Source organism: Cuculus canorus, chromosome 1 (genome assembly GCF_017976375.1).
Source record: "Cuculus canorus isolate bCucCan1 chromosome 1, bCucCan1.pri, whole genome shotgun sequence".
Classification (NCBI taxonomy): Eukaryota; Metazoa; Chordata; class Aves; order Cuculiformes; family Cuculidae; genus Cuculus; species Cuculus canorus.
In genome coordinates this window covers 193,509,212-193,526,721 of record NC_071401.1, presented here as the reverse complement: position 1 = coordinate 193,526,721, position 17,510 = coordinate 193,509,212, and the positions used below count along the sequence as shown (strand labels likewise).

Sequence of the window (17,510 nt, the reverse complement as noted above, 5' to 3'; positions counted from 1 at the left end):
TCAGATCTGGATGCTGCTGCCCAGGGCCATTAGCCTGGGTCTGGAAGGACAATGTGGCAGCTCCACTGGAAGGCAAAGGAGGAGGAAGAAGACCATGGAGTTGCTCTGTGTCAGTGGCTGTCCAGCATAGGTGGAAACCACACCAGGCAGAGCCCTCTGCTATCCCGTGGGGGATCTCACAACTCTCACGGAACTACTTGATAAAGGTGCAGTGGGTGTGTGAGCACTTCCATAGAAGAAGAAAACTCCTGGCTCCTGAGAAGCAAGCAGGGCTGTAGAACCCCAGGGAGTCAGCCATGGCAGGCTCTGGGAGGTGTGTTACAGGCATTATCTCGGTTGCACTATAGATAATCCCCAAATACAGCGCATCTACATCGGAGCTGTTCTAAAAATCATAGAATCATAGAAACATAGAATGCTTTGGGTTGGAAGGGACCTTAAAGATCATCCAGTTCAACACCACCTGCTACAGGCAGGGACACCTTCCACTAGATCAGGTTGCTCAAAGCTTCATCCAAACTGGCCTTGAACACATTCAGGGATGGGGCATCTGTGACTTCCCCAGGCAATCTGTTCCAGTGCCTCTCCACCCTCACTGTAAAAAAATTTCATCCTAATATCTAATCTAAGTTTACCCTCTTTCAGTTTAAAACCATTCCCCCCCATCCTATCACTACATTCCCTGGTAAAGAGCTCCTTCCCAGTTTTCTTGTAGGCCCCCTTCAAGTACTGGAAGGCTGCTATAAGGCCTCCCCACAGCCTTCTCTGTTCTACTCTGGACAATCCCAACTCCTTCAGCCTGCTTTCATAGGAAAGGTGCTCCAGCTCCCTGATCATCTTCGTGGCCCCCCTCTGCATTCACTGTAACAGATTCACGTCCTTCCTGCAGTGGGGACTCCAGAACCAGACGCAGTTCTTCAGGCGAGGTCTCATGAGAGCAGAGTAGAAGAAGAGAATCAACTACCTCAATCTGCTTGTCACGCTTCTTTTGATCATCTACAACCTTTCAGTTCAGAGCACTTTACTGGCTAGTAGTGACAAAGGGAACTGGACAGGGATAGTGTCTTTTTAATGGTGGCGTTGCAGATCTGTTGAATAAAGAAAATCATCATAATGCAATGCTAATTCTTCCAAGGCATTAGTACAGCACGGTAGTTGGTTTTAAAAACTTGTGCAATATGGAATTACCTAGTAATTAACTACATGGGTTAAAAACTGGTTCTTTCACTGATCTCAAAACATTGATCATTGGGAGTCACCAATAACCTCAACCACATTTAGCAGCAATGCCAAAAGGTTGAGGTCTTCTTCACCACGATAGTTTGTTTGTTCATCGGTGAACTAGACAATGGCATGCAACTTCTGCTGATAAAGTCTGTGAAAGACATGTAAATTGGAGGGTAATCAAGAGGGACAAAGGCAGGTTACTGTTATGCAAACCTGACTTGCCTGATCACAGTCCCATGGCAGGTAGCTAAGCTAAATAGCAACTTACACAACAGCAGACACAGGCGTGCAGACTGTCTTGGCAAGCAATAATTCAGAGGCAGATTTAGGAGTAATCACAGATGATCATTTCAGCATAAGCTGCCAGTCAGGTGGTAGCTGAAAAGGCTGCTTACACAACTCTTCCATGTATAAAATGGAGCTATCTGGAAGAAATAGGGCAAGGATCCCTGTGCATAGAGTTTGTGACTGATCACAGCCCATAAAAGATCATCATTAGAATATCTTTAGTCTTTATGTACATTCCCTTCTATAGACAGAATATATACACTTCTATATCCATCTGGCTATTCATACACAGAATGGATGTGTAAAATGTATATGTGTATGCACTTATATTGATGTGATCCCCGTACAGTCAGTATCTGTAAGAGACCAATTACCAGTACTGACTCCGTGCTCAGAAAATATGCCCAAGGCACCTCAGTTGTTTCAGTATACCTTCATTTCAAGTACAGAGATGACCAGGTTTATATATCTATTTTTTTCAGGACATGAGATATGTCCGCAGAACCTCGCATAGGGTCTACAGCAAATGGCTCTTTACTCAGATAGCATAAGAGAGATATTTAGGCAAAATAATCAACAGACCTACGTGTGTTTTCTAGCCCAAATGTTCCAGTTACTCTGGAATCTGGTTTAGTCCAGAGCCCCTCATTGAATACAAGACCATTTTTGGAGTCCAAGGATGAGCACTGTGCAAACTAGGTTCTTTCTGCCTCTAATCCAGATCAAATTTCTTGTTGAAGTGCCTGGGGATGCTGTTTCTTTTATGATGTTCAGTTTTCCTGTTCATGCAAGTCACTGAGAAGTATCACCAGGTGACAAGCCTCCCACAAGCTGATCTGTACCTTGGGAACCTTCCACCTCTAATTCAAACCCGAAGGACAGATTTGCCCTAATGGCTGGCCACTGTTCTTATCCCAAGGTACTCCACTGAAACAGGTGAATCAGACTGCAGAATCTTCTTAGCACTTTGCAACCAAGAACTGTATTCCAACACGGCAAAGACAGCAGGAGAATAAGGATCGTTTTCACAAATTCTCTGAGTTGTCCGGAGTCAGATCATCCAAATTTTCAGAAGAGTTTTGATCTTGTGGACAAATGCAAAGAAAGACCAAGGGGCTGGATGATGAAGGCAGACAAACAACTTTGAAATTGCAGCATTAGGTATGAATTTAAGCTCCTGGGGAAGACTCGGCATGATGTGTGCAAGAGAAAGTCACTTTGGAGTCCTGTGAAGGAGTCAATGGATGTGTGGATAAGGAGGCTCTTGTAATATAACCTACTTTAATTCCATGAAGGTGTGCAACAAGGTTTCTAATCAAGTCTTGCAGGAAGCTAAGAAGTTTTGAGACATGAGAGGAGGTCCTCACGTGGATACAAGGTTGATGAAAGGGTAGAAAACAATGGGAAAACCTCTCAGCTTTCACAGAGAGCATTAAACTCAACTTAGTGATCTGTGCTGGAACTCAAGCTGCTCAACAGGTTATTAACAAACCGGAGAAGGATAAGTAAGTGACAATTTGCTGGAGTGGGTGCTAAGTTACTCAAGAGTAATGAGGTTGTTTCAGTATATTGCATTTATAAGGAAACAATTGTTAAGAGAACAAATTCTCTTAGTTTGCTGTACTGTCACGTGTCTGTTATCTCTCCATGGTCAAAACTCAGGACATGAAAGGCAGCAAAAGGACAGCTTTCTCTTTTGGTTTTACTGTGTGAAGCTGTTTGCTTTTGCCTGAAAGTGTAGAGATTGCAAAACTTGTACAGAGGTGAAATCTTCCTTCTTATCTTTAGGAGATTTAGAGCTGCAATAAAAGCAAGTAATGGTCTTCAAGCAAGAGTGCTGGAGGTGAGTCTGCAAACTCCATGGTGTGTGGGAAGAACAGTAGCTTTAACAAAGTTTGTCACTGACATTTGGCTTAACAAGTAGCTACAAGCCCTGAAAAATGGATTAAGGTTAGACTGGGGCATATTAACAGACCACTGCTTTGTTATCACAGAGATGCAGCAACACTGTTTTGGTTGAGCAGCCTCAATGTTTTCACAGCAGATTATAGGATCGACTTGAACCTGCTCAGCTGAGACAGAAATCACAGGGAGGCACTCTCACCAGGGGGAGATTAGTTGTCATGCTCTGACCTTTCTGTGACTTACAGACATATCTCTACCCAAAGCCATTTCGCCTAGAGATTATCCTCTTAAATTGCTGGGGTATGTCATCCTCCTGACACATCCAACACTGAGCCACAATTCCTTATGCTTAAAATAGGGCAGCACCTTTTGGAATAGGGAAAACTTCCTTGAAAGGGAAGAGCATCCCAGCTTTGTTCTTTACAATCAGAAGCTGAAGAAACCACATCCCAAATGCTCTGAGAAAAAAGTTTTTTGCTTCTCCCTTTTGTAGGAAAGGGAAGGAAGTTTGGAGTCCATGCAGTTGGCCTGACACAAGTGTATTATTTTTATTATTATTTCAGTGATACGAATACTCAGCCATTATAAATTTCCTCATCTCCTTCCATATAAAAGATGTGAGAGCTTTAAATAGCTACACTGATAACCTAAAATAGTGACAAAGAAGTAAAACTGTCCAGGCTTCAGATCCTTTCTTTATCTACTCACACAAGTATTTAAAATACTGTAATTGTAGAAAATTCTGAAGTAATTTTCAATAATTTATAATTACCAGGCTATGTACAATAAGTTTACTTGACACAAACATAGGAACAACCACAAAGAGTTGGACCTTCAAATTTCATAGATCAGTATAAACCAATGAAGCATAAGAAAATGTAAACAGTTACATATACTAATAAATCAGAGTATGCTTGTGTAAATGTATCTATTTATCTAAAACCAGCTTGAACTGATTTACATAAAACTTCAATTCTGGAAAAAAAAAAGAGGAATACAATTCAATTTTTCTGATTTTTGCTCTTCAATATCTTTATCAATGATATTGACAGTGAGATTGTGTGCACCCTCAGCAAGTGGATGACACGAAGCTGAGTAGTGTAGTTGCCACACCGGAAAGACAAGATGTCATCCAGAGCGACCTGGACAGGCTGGAGAAGTGGGCCTGTGCAAACATCATGAGGTTCAACAAGGCCAAGTGCAAGGTCCTGCACCTGGGTTGGGGCAATCCTCGTTTTCAGTAGACAATGGGGGATGACGTGCTTGAGAGCAGCTCTGCAGAGAAGGACTTGGCATTGCTGGTCGATGAGAAGCTCAACATGAGCCGACAATGTGCACTCACAGCCCAGAAGGCCAACCGTATCCTGGGCTGCATCAAAAGAAGCGTGGCCAGCAGGGTGAGGGAAGTGATTCTGCCCCTCTATTCCTCTCTTGTGAGACCTCATCTGGAGTATTGTGTCCAGTTCTGAAATCCTCAACGTAAGAAGGATATGGAGCTGTTGGATCGGGTCCACAGGAGGGCTACAAAGATGATCGCAAGGCTGGAGCATCTTCCCTAAGAGGACAGGCTAAGAGAGTTGGGGCTGTTCAGCCTGGAGAAGAGAAGGCTCAGAGGAGATCTTATAGCGACCTTCCAGTACCTGAAGAGGCTACAGGAAAGCTGGAGAGGGGCTATTTGTAAAGGCTTGTGAGGATAGGACGGGGGAATGGGTATAAACTGGAGGGGGCAGATTTAGACTAGACATTAGGAAGAATTTCTTCACTATGAGAGTGGTGAGGCACTGGCACAGGTTGCCCAGGGAAGCTGTGGCTGCCCCATCCCTGGAGGTGTTCAAGGCCAGGTTGGATGGGCCTTGGTCAGCCTGATCTAGTGGGATGCCCCTGCCCATTGCAGGAGGGTTGGAACTGGATGATCTTTAATGTCTCTTCCAACCCTAACTATTCTATGATTCTATGATTTTTCTTGGCTCAAAAGTAAGCAAACGATAAACTTACTCTTCTACTCAGAAGAGTTGTGTAAGAGGGAAGTAAACACATCTCTGGAGGCATGATGGCTCCCTATCTATCCTTAAGAGACCTACCTCTCTGGTCCCGCCAGGATCAGGAGAGAGGACTGCTATTCTGATTCCCAGAAACCTCACCATAAATTGTAAATTCTAGAAATTCTATTTAAAAAGCAGTTAGGAGTACTCACATAAAGATTAGTAAGGAAATTATATGGAACTAAATATGTTACTTGAGAAGAGTTCTGCTTCCCGTATCCATCAAATTGCTCTGGGTTATGTTACAGCAGAAATCAGGGTACATGTCAACAATCTACGGCCACAGGAAAATAGTTTCTGGAAATGCTCTGTTGCTAGGTGCTTTTCATCCCTTACCTTGAATTAAAAATAAACATCTTTCAGTAACTGTGAAGGGTGTTTTGAAATCATTATCAAGGTCAGCTATGCTACTACTAGTAAAACAGGGAGAAAAAGAACGTAACATCCATGGTAGACAACTGTGATTTCAGTAAGTGTGATAGAGGCTTTAAATTCAAGTGCTAAAAGGCCATTACTGTAGGCTACAGGAGCCCCTTTTTATGTTACAGTATGACCTGAAGGGATCAGCAACACATGATGGTAAATAATCTTTACAGCAGGTGCCTTATACACCCATACTAAAGCACCTGTGTTTGTAAGCCACCCTCTGCAATTTAAAGTTATGTAGGAAAATAAAGTGTAACTTCTTCCAATTAAGAAATCCTGTCCAAAGGAATGAGACATTCTCTCTGTTGAAGGGCTGACAATATTTTTTTGACAGAAACTGAAGGGAAGTGAAGGCTGCAACATCTTTGGTTAATTTGTTTTCAAACGAGGTAAAATTCAAACGATTAATCTTTATGTGAAATACAAATAGTGGTTAATTCCTTATATCAAATTCATAGAATCATAGAATGGTTTAGGAAGGGACATTAAAGATCATCCAGTTCCAATCCCCCTGCCGTGGGCAGGGACATGTCTCACTGGATCTGGTTGCTTAAGGCCCCTTCCAACCTGGCTTTGAACAACTCCAGGGATGAGGCATCCACAGCTTCCCTGAGCAACCTGTGCCAGTGCCTCATCACTCTCATAGTGAAGAAATTCTTCCTAATGTCTAATCTAAATCTTCCCCCTTCCGCTTTAAAGCCATTCCCCCTTGTCCTGTCACTACATGCCCTTGTAAAAGTCTCTCCACAGCATTCCTGTAGCCCCTTCAGGTACTGGAAGGTCGCTACAAGATCTCCTCTGAGCCTTCTCTTCTCCAGGCTGAACAGCCCCAACTCTCTCAGCCTGTCCTCATATGGAAGGTGCTCCAGCCCTCCGATTATCTTCGTAGCCCTCCTGTGGACCCATTCCAACAGTTCAATATCATTCTTATGTTGGGAATTCCAGAACCGGACACAATACTCCAGATGGGGTCCTATGAGAACAGAGTAGAGAATCACCTTGACCTGCTGGCCACGCTTCTTTTGATGCTGCTCAGGACACGGTTGACCTCTTGGGCTATGAGCACACATTGCTGGCTCATGTTGAGCTGCTCATCAATCGGTACAATCAAGCCCTTCTCCGCAGGGCTGCTCTCAATCACATCACCCCCCATCCTGTACTGAAACAGTGGATTGCCCTGACCCAGGAGTAGGACCTTGCACTTGGCCCTGTTGAACCTCATGAGGTTTGCACAGGCCCCCTTCTCCAGCTCGTCCAGGTCCCTCTGGATGACATCCTGTCCAGTTCTAAGCACAAATAGGCAAGATGCTGAAACACAGATCACAGAATGGTTTGGGTTGGAGGAGGTGTTAAAGATCATCTAGTTCCACCCTTCCTGCCAAAGGCATGGACATCTTCCACAGGATCATGTTGCTCAAAGCTTCATCCAACCTGGCCTTGAGCACCTCTAGGGATGGGGCATCCACAACCTCTCTGGGAAACCTGTTCCAGTGCTTCACCACTCTCATAGGAAAAAATTTCTTCCTAATATTTAACTTAAATCTCCCCTCTTTCAGCTTAAAACTGTTACCCCTCATCCTGTCACTGCACTCCCTGATAGAGCCCCTCCCCAGCTTTCCTGTAGACCCTTTAAGAAAGGCTTGTCTTCTCTAGGCTGAACAATCCAAATACTCTGGGCCTGTCTTCACATCAGAGTGACTCTAGCGTTCTGATCATCTTTGTGGCCCTCCTCTGGACTCACTTCAACAGGTCCATGTCCTCACGTTGTGGGCCCCAGAGCTAGATGCAGTGCTCCAGATGGGATCCCACAAAAGTGGAATAAAGGGCGAGAATCACTCCCTTGAACTGCTGGCCACACTTCTTTTGATGTAGCACAGGATGTGAATGACTTCCCCAGCTGCAAGTGCACACACCTGGGTCACGTCAAGCTTCTCATCTACCAGTACATCCAAGTCCTTCCTGCCAGGATTACTCAGTCAAATCTGTGCCCAGCCTGTATTTGTGCTTGGGATTGCCCCAACCCATGTGCAGGACCTTGCACCTGGCCTCGTTGAACTTCATGAGGTTCCCACTGGCCCATCTCTCAAGGTCAGTCTCCCTCTGGATGGCACCCCTTCCCTCCAGTGTGCCGGCTGCACCACACAACTTGGGGTCATCAGCAAACTTTCAGACGGTGCACTCAATCTCACTCTCCACGTCTCCAGTACAGACCTCTAAAGAACACTACTTGTCACTGGTCTCCACTGGGACAGCACTGTTGCCTGCAACTCTTTGGGTATGACCACCCAGTCAATTTCTTATCCACAGAGCAGTCCATCTATCAAATCTGTCTCTCTCCAATTTAGAGACAAGAATGTTGTGAGGGACAGTGTTGAACGTTTTGCACAGGTCCACATAGATGATGTCAGTTACTTTTCCCTTACCTACCAATACTGTAGCTCTGCCATAGAAAGCTACCAGGTTCATCAGGCACAATTTGCCCTTAGTAAAGCCATGGTGGCTGTCACCAATCACCTCCTTATTTTCCATGTGCCTCAGCAGTTTCCAGGAGGATCTAATCCATGGTCTTGCTGGGCACAGAGGTGAGACTGACTGCCCTGTAGTTCCCCAGGTCTTTTTCCCCTTTTAAAAATAAGTTACGTTTCCCCTTTTCCAGGCAGCAGGGACTTCACTGCACTGCCGTGATTTCTCAAATATGATGAAAAGTGGCTTAGCCACTTCATCCCCCAGTTCCTGCAGATGCATTTCATCAGGTCGCATGGACTTGTGCACCTTCAGGTTCCTTAGATGGCTTTGAACCCGATCTTCTCCTACAGGGGGCAGTTCTTGGATCTTCCAGTCCTTGCCTGTGCCTTCTGCAACTTGGGCAGCGTGGCCGGAGCACTTGCTGCTGAAGACAGAGGCAAAAAAGCTGTTGCGTACCTCAGCCTTCTCTATATTCTGGGTAACTGGGCCTCCCATTTCCTTCTGGAGAGGGCTCACATTTTCCCTAGCCTTCCTTTTATCACTACTGTACCTATAATCGTGCTCACGCCCTAAAAAACACTTTCTTGTTTTCTCTAAAATGGAGCTGAGTGTAAATTCAGTCACTCAAGTCACCATCCCTGGAGGTATTTGAAAGATGGGTAGATGAAGTGCTCAGGGATATGATTGAGTAGCGGACAGCTACGGTTGGACTTGATGATCTCAAGGATCTTTTCTAACCTCGGGAATCTATGATACTACTTAGCCACAAAGAGCACATGAGCCAGCTGAGCAGCTCTCCTACAGAGGACCATAATGACAGCACAGCTCTGCTCAAGTCTGTATTTGGCAACAAAGAGCACAGAAATGAAATCCAATGCCCAACATCACAACTTTGAGACACAATCAAATGGTTATTATTTTCACTGCTAGAACTAAACTTTATTTCCATGTGTTTTACATACTGGTATTTGATGCCAAGTACATTAAAATTACTTTAACAGAGGATTTAAGTGAGGAATATTTATTCTTCACTAAACAGGTTAAGAAGGAATGTAAAAACCTATAAGAAAAAATTGTTGAAGCTTTGTTTTGATTTTGGCAAATGAAACAAGTACTTTTTCTGTTCTCTCCTCAGATCTTTCAAAGTACAAAAAAAAGCATCTTTTCATACTCATGCAGCTCAAGAAAAAAATAATCTTATAAAATCCATTTCTTATGCTAAATATGGTTACAAATAAGATTATTAACACAACTCCCAATTCCTATTTTAAAATACAAATACTGTATTATATTATGAAATGGGGATAATTAAAATATATCAATTACTACAAATCTAGTAATTTAAAGCAAACTTAAACATGCTGTTTGCTTTCAGGTGGAAGAATTAGGATATTGTATGGTTCAAGCACTGCAGTAATTTCTGTCAACTCCTTGATGCCCAGAAAGTCAAATTGCCAAACACAGACACACATGTATTCAGGTCTGAATAGCACCAGGTGTTTTTCTATTTTTTTGTTTTTCCTTTTAAATATATTAACATTTAATAAAATGAGTGACGTGACAACTTTCTTGAAGTGACATGCACAAGTAGACAATTTGCTTCAAGTCTTCAACTAATAAGCTAAACACTGTAGACAATATTGAACAGTTACTAATGTATTTCATGTTACACAAGAAAACAGTGCTTCCACAGTATATCCTCAGTTCTCGAGTACAAAAATATCAGTTATGGGTAGTCAATAGTTATCAAAATTTTTATTGGTACAGAATGAAAGCAGCATTTACTTTATCGTTTTTTAAACCATACATCATAAAATTCCCTAGTACACATGTGGAGGAGTGAAATAGGCTCTGTACTATTTACCTGCTACCGATCTTAGGTCCAGAATTAAATTATTTCCTGGCCAAATACAAACAGTATCATTAATAGCAAAGGGAAGGCAGTTCCTCAGTGTGAAAGGGCAGCATCTGGTGTTTTCCTAAAGCACTATTTTTGAAACAATACATCACTTAAATGTGTAATTACATACATTAGAGGTGGAAAACAAGTTTTTATTAACAAGAACTATTGAGACTGGGCATAACATCTTAACCACAAACCCTTCAAATACTATGGGTGCTTTCATGTGGCCCTTTTTGGCAAGAGAATAAGAAAAATGAAATATGGCTTTTCAGTCTTCCTTTAAAAGCATGTTTTAAAAAGATGTTGTAGGCTTAAATTATTTTAGAGGACCCCTAACATTTTTCTGTAACATAATATACTAATTAGAAGCATTAATTACATCAGCATATTAAGCCACTGGCTGATAGCTGATCACCAGTGCAACACAGGAGCCATTTGCTTTTGCTATTGTTTTTTAAGTGAAGGAGGTACTTTTCTAGCAAGAGCCATCCTACAGTAGTATCAAACATTTCAAAGGTTACTACATAGCTTCTCAAACAAAATCCTCAACAGTTTTGTTTTCCAGCAGATACTCAAATTAACCATACGCAGGGAGCAAATACAATCAAGAGCAGACAGTTCAGAAGTCTCTCTCAAACGCTTTGTTTTACAGTTACTCTCTGCAAAATAAAAGCTCCTCCTCACCCCAATGAGATGGGGTGAGAAGGGGAAACAGGTCTGCCATTCATGTAGGAGTTTGGCTAGCATAAAGTTTTATTAAAGTTGTTAACAAAAATAGTTAAACATTTTTACAATTTAACATCCAGTCTGACAAAAGGCAAATCAATGAAAAAAATACAAAAAAGTAAAAAAGTGCACTACCCAGTCCAGTATTTTGCTTTAAAGTCATGTCACTTACAGTATATGAAAAATAAACCCAGAAGTGTAATTACTTTAAAATACACCGCTTCCATATTTCAGTATTTTACACATATATTTCCATAGTGGAAGAGGAGATCTCTTAAAAACTTTACTCTTAAAATATTGAGGTGCATATGCCAAGTGGGATAGACTTGGCAAGTTAGGTTGCAGTAGAGAATCCTTTAAAATTTGGCATTCCATTTACATACCTTACTGTGCCAGCAAGGTCTGTAGTACCTAAACCTCCTAGTAAGAACAGTAATTTTCCCTAATGCGGATTTACTAATACAGACAACTACAAGAAACGGTGAGGTCAGCAATTCTATGGGATCTTAAGGAGAAACGAGTCCCGATTTAGTCGTCAAATGGTACAATGTCACAACAAACTTTAAGGCCATGTTTTATTTGCTGATTGATGGACAAAAGGCTATGGATTCCCCCCTCCCCGCAAATATTTTCTTGAAAGTCTGTGCTCATAAAAATCATGAAAAGTTGGAAAGACTTAATTATTGAAACTTTAAATATATTTTACACAATCTTGTTTGTACAAAAATACAAGTTAAATATAAACATAAAGCAATAATGATAATTTTATGTAAATCCATTTTGTGATATTCTGTTATATATAAAAAAGTTTCTCAGCTCTGTCTTATTTGTGAAAAGATCAATACCAGATTGAATCACTACTGGCAAAGGGCCCTAAAAAGCACACTTTAGCATTAAATATGTTTTACAATGTAAGTACCATTTCCTGAATTCATATTTTCTAAAGACTGGCAAAAGATAGGGCAGTATGTCCATAAACCAACAAATAATTTGGCTACAATGTCATAAAACACAAACACACAAATCTGTACAATAAACCCAGTAGCTATGCAGTACGTACTTGTTACACACACACATACACAGACATGGAATGAAACTTAGTGAGACGCCACTTCTAGTTCACTGTTCTTCAGCCTGGCATTTTGTCTTACTTCATCAAATGAATATGACTTCGTTACCTTTCCATTCTTAAATACTGTATGAAGGAGATCCTGCAAGAAACACCACCGTTTTAGCAAGAGTGATTTGGCAAGCGAACAAGCAACCTAGGTTACAAAAACTCAGAAGCAAGCACCCAACTCAAGCTTGGTAGGACCAGGGCTTTAGACTGTTGAGATACTAAATCTCTACAGCTTCTCCTGACACCATACGGTAATGGTTAAAGAGAAGAAAGGGTTTGGGCCATTTTGTGCACAGACAGAAGCTTTGTGCTGAGCAGTCCCTAAAGCAAGTTGTCCACATCTGGCTAAAACCAAATATACAAACACTAAATATACTTTGCTAGAGCTGCCAGTAAGAAAGGTGATACTTGACCAATTAAATACAATTCAATTGCAGAGGTTTAAATGACATCTTAATTTCCTGTAGAGCAACCATGGGAAAAAAAAATAAAAAAAAATCTTTCGCCACAGTCCCCTTAGAACTTATATTTTGTAAAACTGTATATCAAAAAGCGTTTGCAAACACCACACTGAAGGAGCAACAAGCACAGCTTTGTACAGAAAAGTTAGCACAAAAGCAACACTGAGCAGTTGCTGCGCTTGATGATATATATAAAGTGTTTGCAAGGACCTTTGGCTTTAGGGAAACGGGCCCACAAATGAGTACATTTCCCTGTCCTTTCTTTCCTAGGGAGCCTGTAGTACACAAATAACGCTGTCTAATATTCCAGGACAGGAAATTTCACCTGTCAATATTGAAGGAACTACAAATTGCCTAATTTCAGAGCAAAGTCTCCTGATGTGTTTTGAAGAGATTTCTCATCATTAGGTCCCTCCCTCTTTATATATATGTGAACATTCATCACAAACATACACATGCAGATATGCATATATAACTTTGAAAGTCTTTTTTCTTAGATCTTTGCATCCTGAGCACGTTATCTGCACTGTGTATCACTCAGTCTGCTTTCTGTCTCGAAATTTCTCACAGAATTCTCAGTTTTATGCTTACTGTTGCACAACAGCCATGTTGAACTTCCAGAGGGCAGACTTTGGACTGCTCAGAAGGCTGGTTGATAAAGTCCCATGGGAGACAGTCCTTAAGGGCAAGAGAGCCCCCAAGGGCTGGGTACTCTTCGAGAAGGAAATCCTAGCAGCTCAGAAGCGACCTGTCTCCATGTGCCGGAAAATGAGTCGGCAGGGAAAAAAAACAGCTTGGTTGAGCAAGGAGATATGGGTCGATATCAAAAAGAAGAGGAATGTCTATGAACTTTGGATGAAGGGACAGGCGTCTTGGGTAGACTACAGGGAGGAAGTGAGATCATGCAGAGGAAAAATCAGGAGGGCTAAAGTCCAACTAGAGCTCAGATTGGCCAAGTCAGTGAAAGACAACAAAAAGTCTTTCTATAAATACTTAAATAATAAAAGAAGGACCAGGGAGAATAGTCAGTCCTTACTGGATGCAAAGGGAAGAACTGTGGCAAAGTATGAGGACAAGGCTGAGGTACTTAATGTCTTCTTTGCCTCAACCTTTAATAGCAAGGAAAGTTGTTCCCTGTGTGTACATCCCCAGCAGTTAGAGGAGAACAAAGCTCCTGTGTTCCGAGAGGAGGTGGTTAGAGACTTACTTGCCCAATTAGAGACTCACAAGTCTATGGGGCTGGATGGGATCCACCCAAGAGTACTGAGGGAGCTGGTGGACATGCTTGCCAACCCCCTTTCCATCATCTTCCAGCAGTCCTGGATGACTGGGGGAGTTCTACTTGACTGGAGGTTGGCTGATGTTATACCCATCTACAAGAAGGGTCAGAGGGAGGACCCAGGAAACTACAGGCCCGTCAGTCTGACCTCAGTGTCAGGGAAAGTCATGGAACAGGTGATCTTGAGTGCTATCATGAAGCACATGCAAGAGAACCGGGTGATCAGGCCCAGTCAACACGGGTTCACAAAAGGCAGATCTTGCCAAACTAACCTGATCACCTTCTATGACAAAGTGACTCGACTACGGGATGAGGGAAAGGCTGTGGATGTAGCCTTCTTGGACTTCAGTAAAGCGTTTGACACAGTTTCTCATAGTATTCTGCTTCCGAAACTGTCTGCCTCTGGCCTGGACAGGCACACGCTCTCCTAGGTGAATAACTGGTTGGATGGCTGGGCCGGAAGAGTCGTGGCAAATGGAGTTAACTCCAGCTGGAGGCCAGTCACAAGTGGTGTCCCCCAGGGCTCAGTGCTGGGTCCAGCCCTGTTCAATGTCTTTATCAATGACTTAGATGAGGGGATCGAATGCACCTTAAGTAAGTTTGCGGGCGACACTAAGCTGGGTGGAAGTGTCGATCTGCTCGAGGGTAGGGAGGGTCTTCAAAGGGATCTGAACAGGCTGGACCGCTGGGCTGAGACCAATGGCATGAGGTTTAACAAGGCCAAATGCCGGGTCCTGCACTTGGGTCACAACAACTCCGTGCAGTGCTACAGATTAGGAGAAGTCTGGCTAGAAAGCTGCCTGGAGGAGAAGAACCTGGAGATGTTGGTTGACAGCCGCCTGAATATGAGCCAGCAGTGTGCCCAGGTGGCCAAGAAGGCCAATGGCATCTTGGCTTGTATCAGAAATGGCGTGGCCAGCAGGTCCGGGGAGGTGATTCTCTCCCTGAACTCGGCACTGGTGAGACTGCACCTCAAATACTGTGTTCAGTTTTGGGCCCCTCTCTACAAGACGGATGTTGAGGCTCTGGAGCGTGTCCAGAGAAGAGCAACAAGGCTGGTGACGGAGCTGGAGAACAAGTCTTACAAGGAGTGGCTGAGGGAACTGGGGTTGTTTAGCCTGGAGAAGAGGAGGCTGAGAGGAGACCTTATTGCTCTCTACAACTACCTGAAAGGAGGTTGTAGAGGGGAGGAGGGAGCTGGCCTCTTCTCCCAAGTGACAGGGGACAGGACAAGGGGAACTGGCCTCATGCTCCGCCAGGGGAGGTTCAGGCTGGACATCAGAAAAAAAATTTTCACAGAAAGGGTCGTTGGGCACTGGAACAGGCTGCCCAGGGAGGTGGCTGAGTCACCATCCCAGGAGGTATTTAAAAGATGGCTGGATGAAATGCTCAGGGGCATAGTTTAGTTGTTGATAGGAATGGTTGGACTTGATGATCCTGGAGGTCTTTTCCAATCTAGTGATTCTGTATGCCTGGTAGAAGTCCTCTGCCTAACAGCACAGAAATGTGCTTCTGTATGCCAGAAAACTCAAGAAACTTCCAGCTTCTAAAGTTATCAAATTGTACTTCAGCCTTATTTTTAATCATTTTAAGTCAGGAACATGCAGTCAAACATTTCATGGCTTGCACACTGAAAATGTATGAGATATCAAATTGAAAGCCTGAGATTGTCTTAAAGTTTGTGCTTATTTCAGTGAAATAGCATTTCATTATTTAATTGTAAAGAATTAAGAGGGAAACAGAATTCCTGGTTTAAATTTACACCTTTGAAACTTGGGCAACTACTCCACATATACAGCATTAACATCTGACCAAACCACTTAAAAATCTCAATGGGAAAATAGAAAAATTTTAGTTATATCTGTCCACCTCTCATCTCCAACTCAAGTCACTGTTCAAATTGTGCAATATAGTCCATACAGAACTACTTGGCTAGCATATATTCTGCAACACTGATACATCACTTTTGGGAAAAGCAGCAATCTTTTGTTTTCGATGACAAACAAAAGAGAAAGATCTCCGTTTGTAAAGCCTGAATGTTCTACTGGCATTCAAACATTCTGCTCTTACTGAATTTGGTACTGGGGACACTTCTGAGGTAGCATGATGGAAGTTGAACAAAAAGACAGTAAAAAATATTCTGAATTTAAGTTATAATCTGCTTTTTCTCAGTCTATTTTTGCATGAAGAATCATGTAATGCATTTTGAAAATTCCTACCTGTCCATACTCTTCAAGATCTCCCTTGCCTTCTTCAAGCGTCACATAGTCTCCAGTAGGTGTTCTATGCAATGACAGTCTGCCTTTCTTTGACCTTTTGTTCGGATCAGCAACCGGATCCTTGAAGACATTAACCTAAAACAAAAAGAATATTTTTTTAAGAGGAAAGGCTTTATGGGGCTAGTATACCTAATGCAGATGGTGATAATGTAACAGGAAATTTCAAACAGGTTTTCAAGCAGGGCGGCCTCTATTGAGAGCAGAATGGTAGAAGTAGTACAAAGACATACCCCGAGACCGTTGGTCACCACGTAACTACATTTGAAGGAACAGTTTAAGAGATCTCTGGTTAGTTTCTGCAACAAAGCTCCACCAGATCCAAAGGCAATATTCTCAATACTCCATTTATTCTTCTTCATTCCCTCCACAATCTAGGAAGAAAAAGAAAATTATGATGCAGCATAATTTTAGGTCATCGCATTTTCTATAAAAATATTACACTACTGGATGCTTTTACATACAATTAAACCAACTAACATTCAGTTTCCAGGAGATGCATGTAACGATTCTGTCAATACTTGGCATGCTGTTTGCCTTTTATTTGTGATTCCAGCGTGGCATAATTACATTAAGTTTTATCTGTAGAACTACTGACATGCCAGCATATATAGTTCCCAAACTAGGGTAGCACAGTAATGCTCAGAAAACCAGAGCTCAAAAGAAAATATAAGACTTTACTGGAATATTTCAGAGCCTTCCAGTTTCTCAGAATAATGAGAAGACCTCAGAGTATAGCACATATCTTGAAACAATGCAGTCATCTTGCTCATCAACTCCAGAAAGTTATTACCCATTTGGATGAATGACTTCAACAGAGCAGTTATCATGAAAATCACCCCGTCTAGAATTAGATTAGCAATGTTGAAGATGGGAAATGGAAATACATAAAGCTGCTCAAAAAGTTTGCTTTGCCATTGTGATCAATGTGAACTGCACCGCTATCAACAATTCAGTTAACTTACTATGTAATTTCCCCCCACTCGCATTCTATCCAGACAAACATGGCATCCTCTAGCCTGGATGGGTGCTAGTTTAGTCATGCTCATAAATAGCCAAGATTTGTTTCCCTGATCTGTTACCCTTATGACAGCATGAACTGATGGTTATAGCCCCATCAAGAGAGTGTCTGAACTCCTATCTAACCATTTGACTAAGAAAGGCGGGTGATAAAATTTCAGAGAGTGTGAAATAGCAATATATCATCCATCCAGAAAAAAAGAAGGTAAGAAGCAGACTACAAGGAGATAATCTACGGGGAACAGTGCAGAGTTTCAAAAATCAACATCATTGGAAGTCTGATACTTTCGTGCAGTTGCAGTATCCGATACCAAAAGGAAATGTGACTGTAACGTTGAACAGGAATGTTTAAGGAGCTTCTGATGTCAAGC

The 17,510-nt window shown here is 42.3% G+C and overlaps 1 protein-coding gene across 2 annotated transcripts in view; it reads right to left on the bottom strand.

The window, feature by feature from the left end:
* Window positions 1-9,263: 9,263 nt before the first annotated feature.
* NAMPT (nicotinamide phosphoribosyltransferase) overlaps window positions 9,264-17,510 on the bottom strand; it is a 34,457-nt gene continuing 26,210 nt past the window's right edge. For both annotated transcript variants that reach the window (XM_054061513.1, XM_054061522.1), the window contains 3 exons: window positions 16,353-16,493; window positions 16,063-16,197; window positions 9,264-12,194 (listed from right to left, as the gene is read on the bottom strand). In XM_054061513.1, coding sequence (XP_053917488.1) covers window positions 12,081-12,194; window positions 16,063-16,197; window positions 16,353-16,493 — 390 coding nt within the window. In that variant the 3' untranslated portion in view covers window positions 9,264-12,080. The remainder of the gene's footprint in view (window positions 12,195-16,062; window positions 16,198-16,352; window positions 16,494-17,510) is intronic.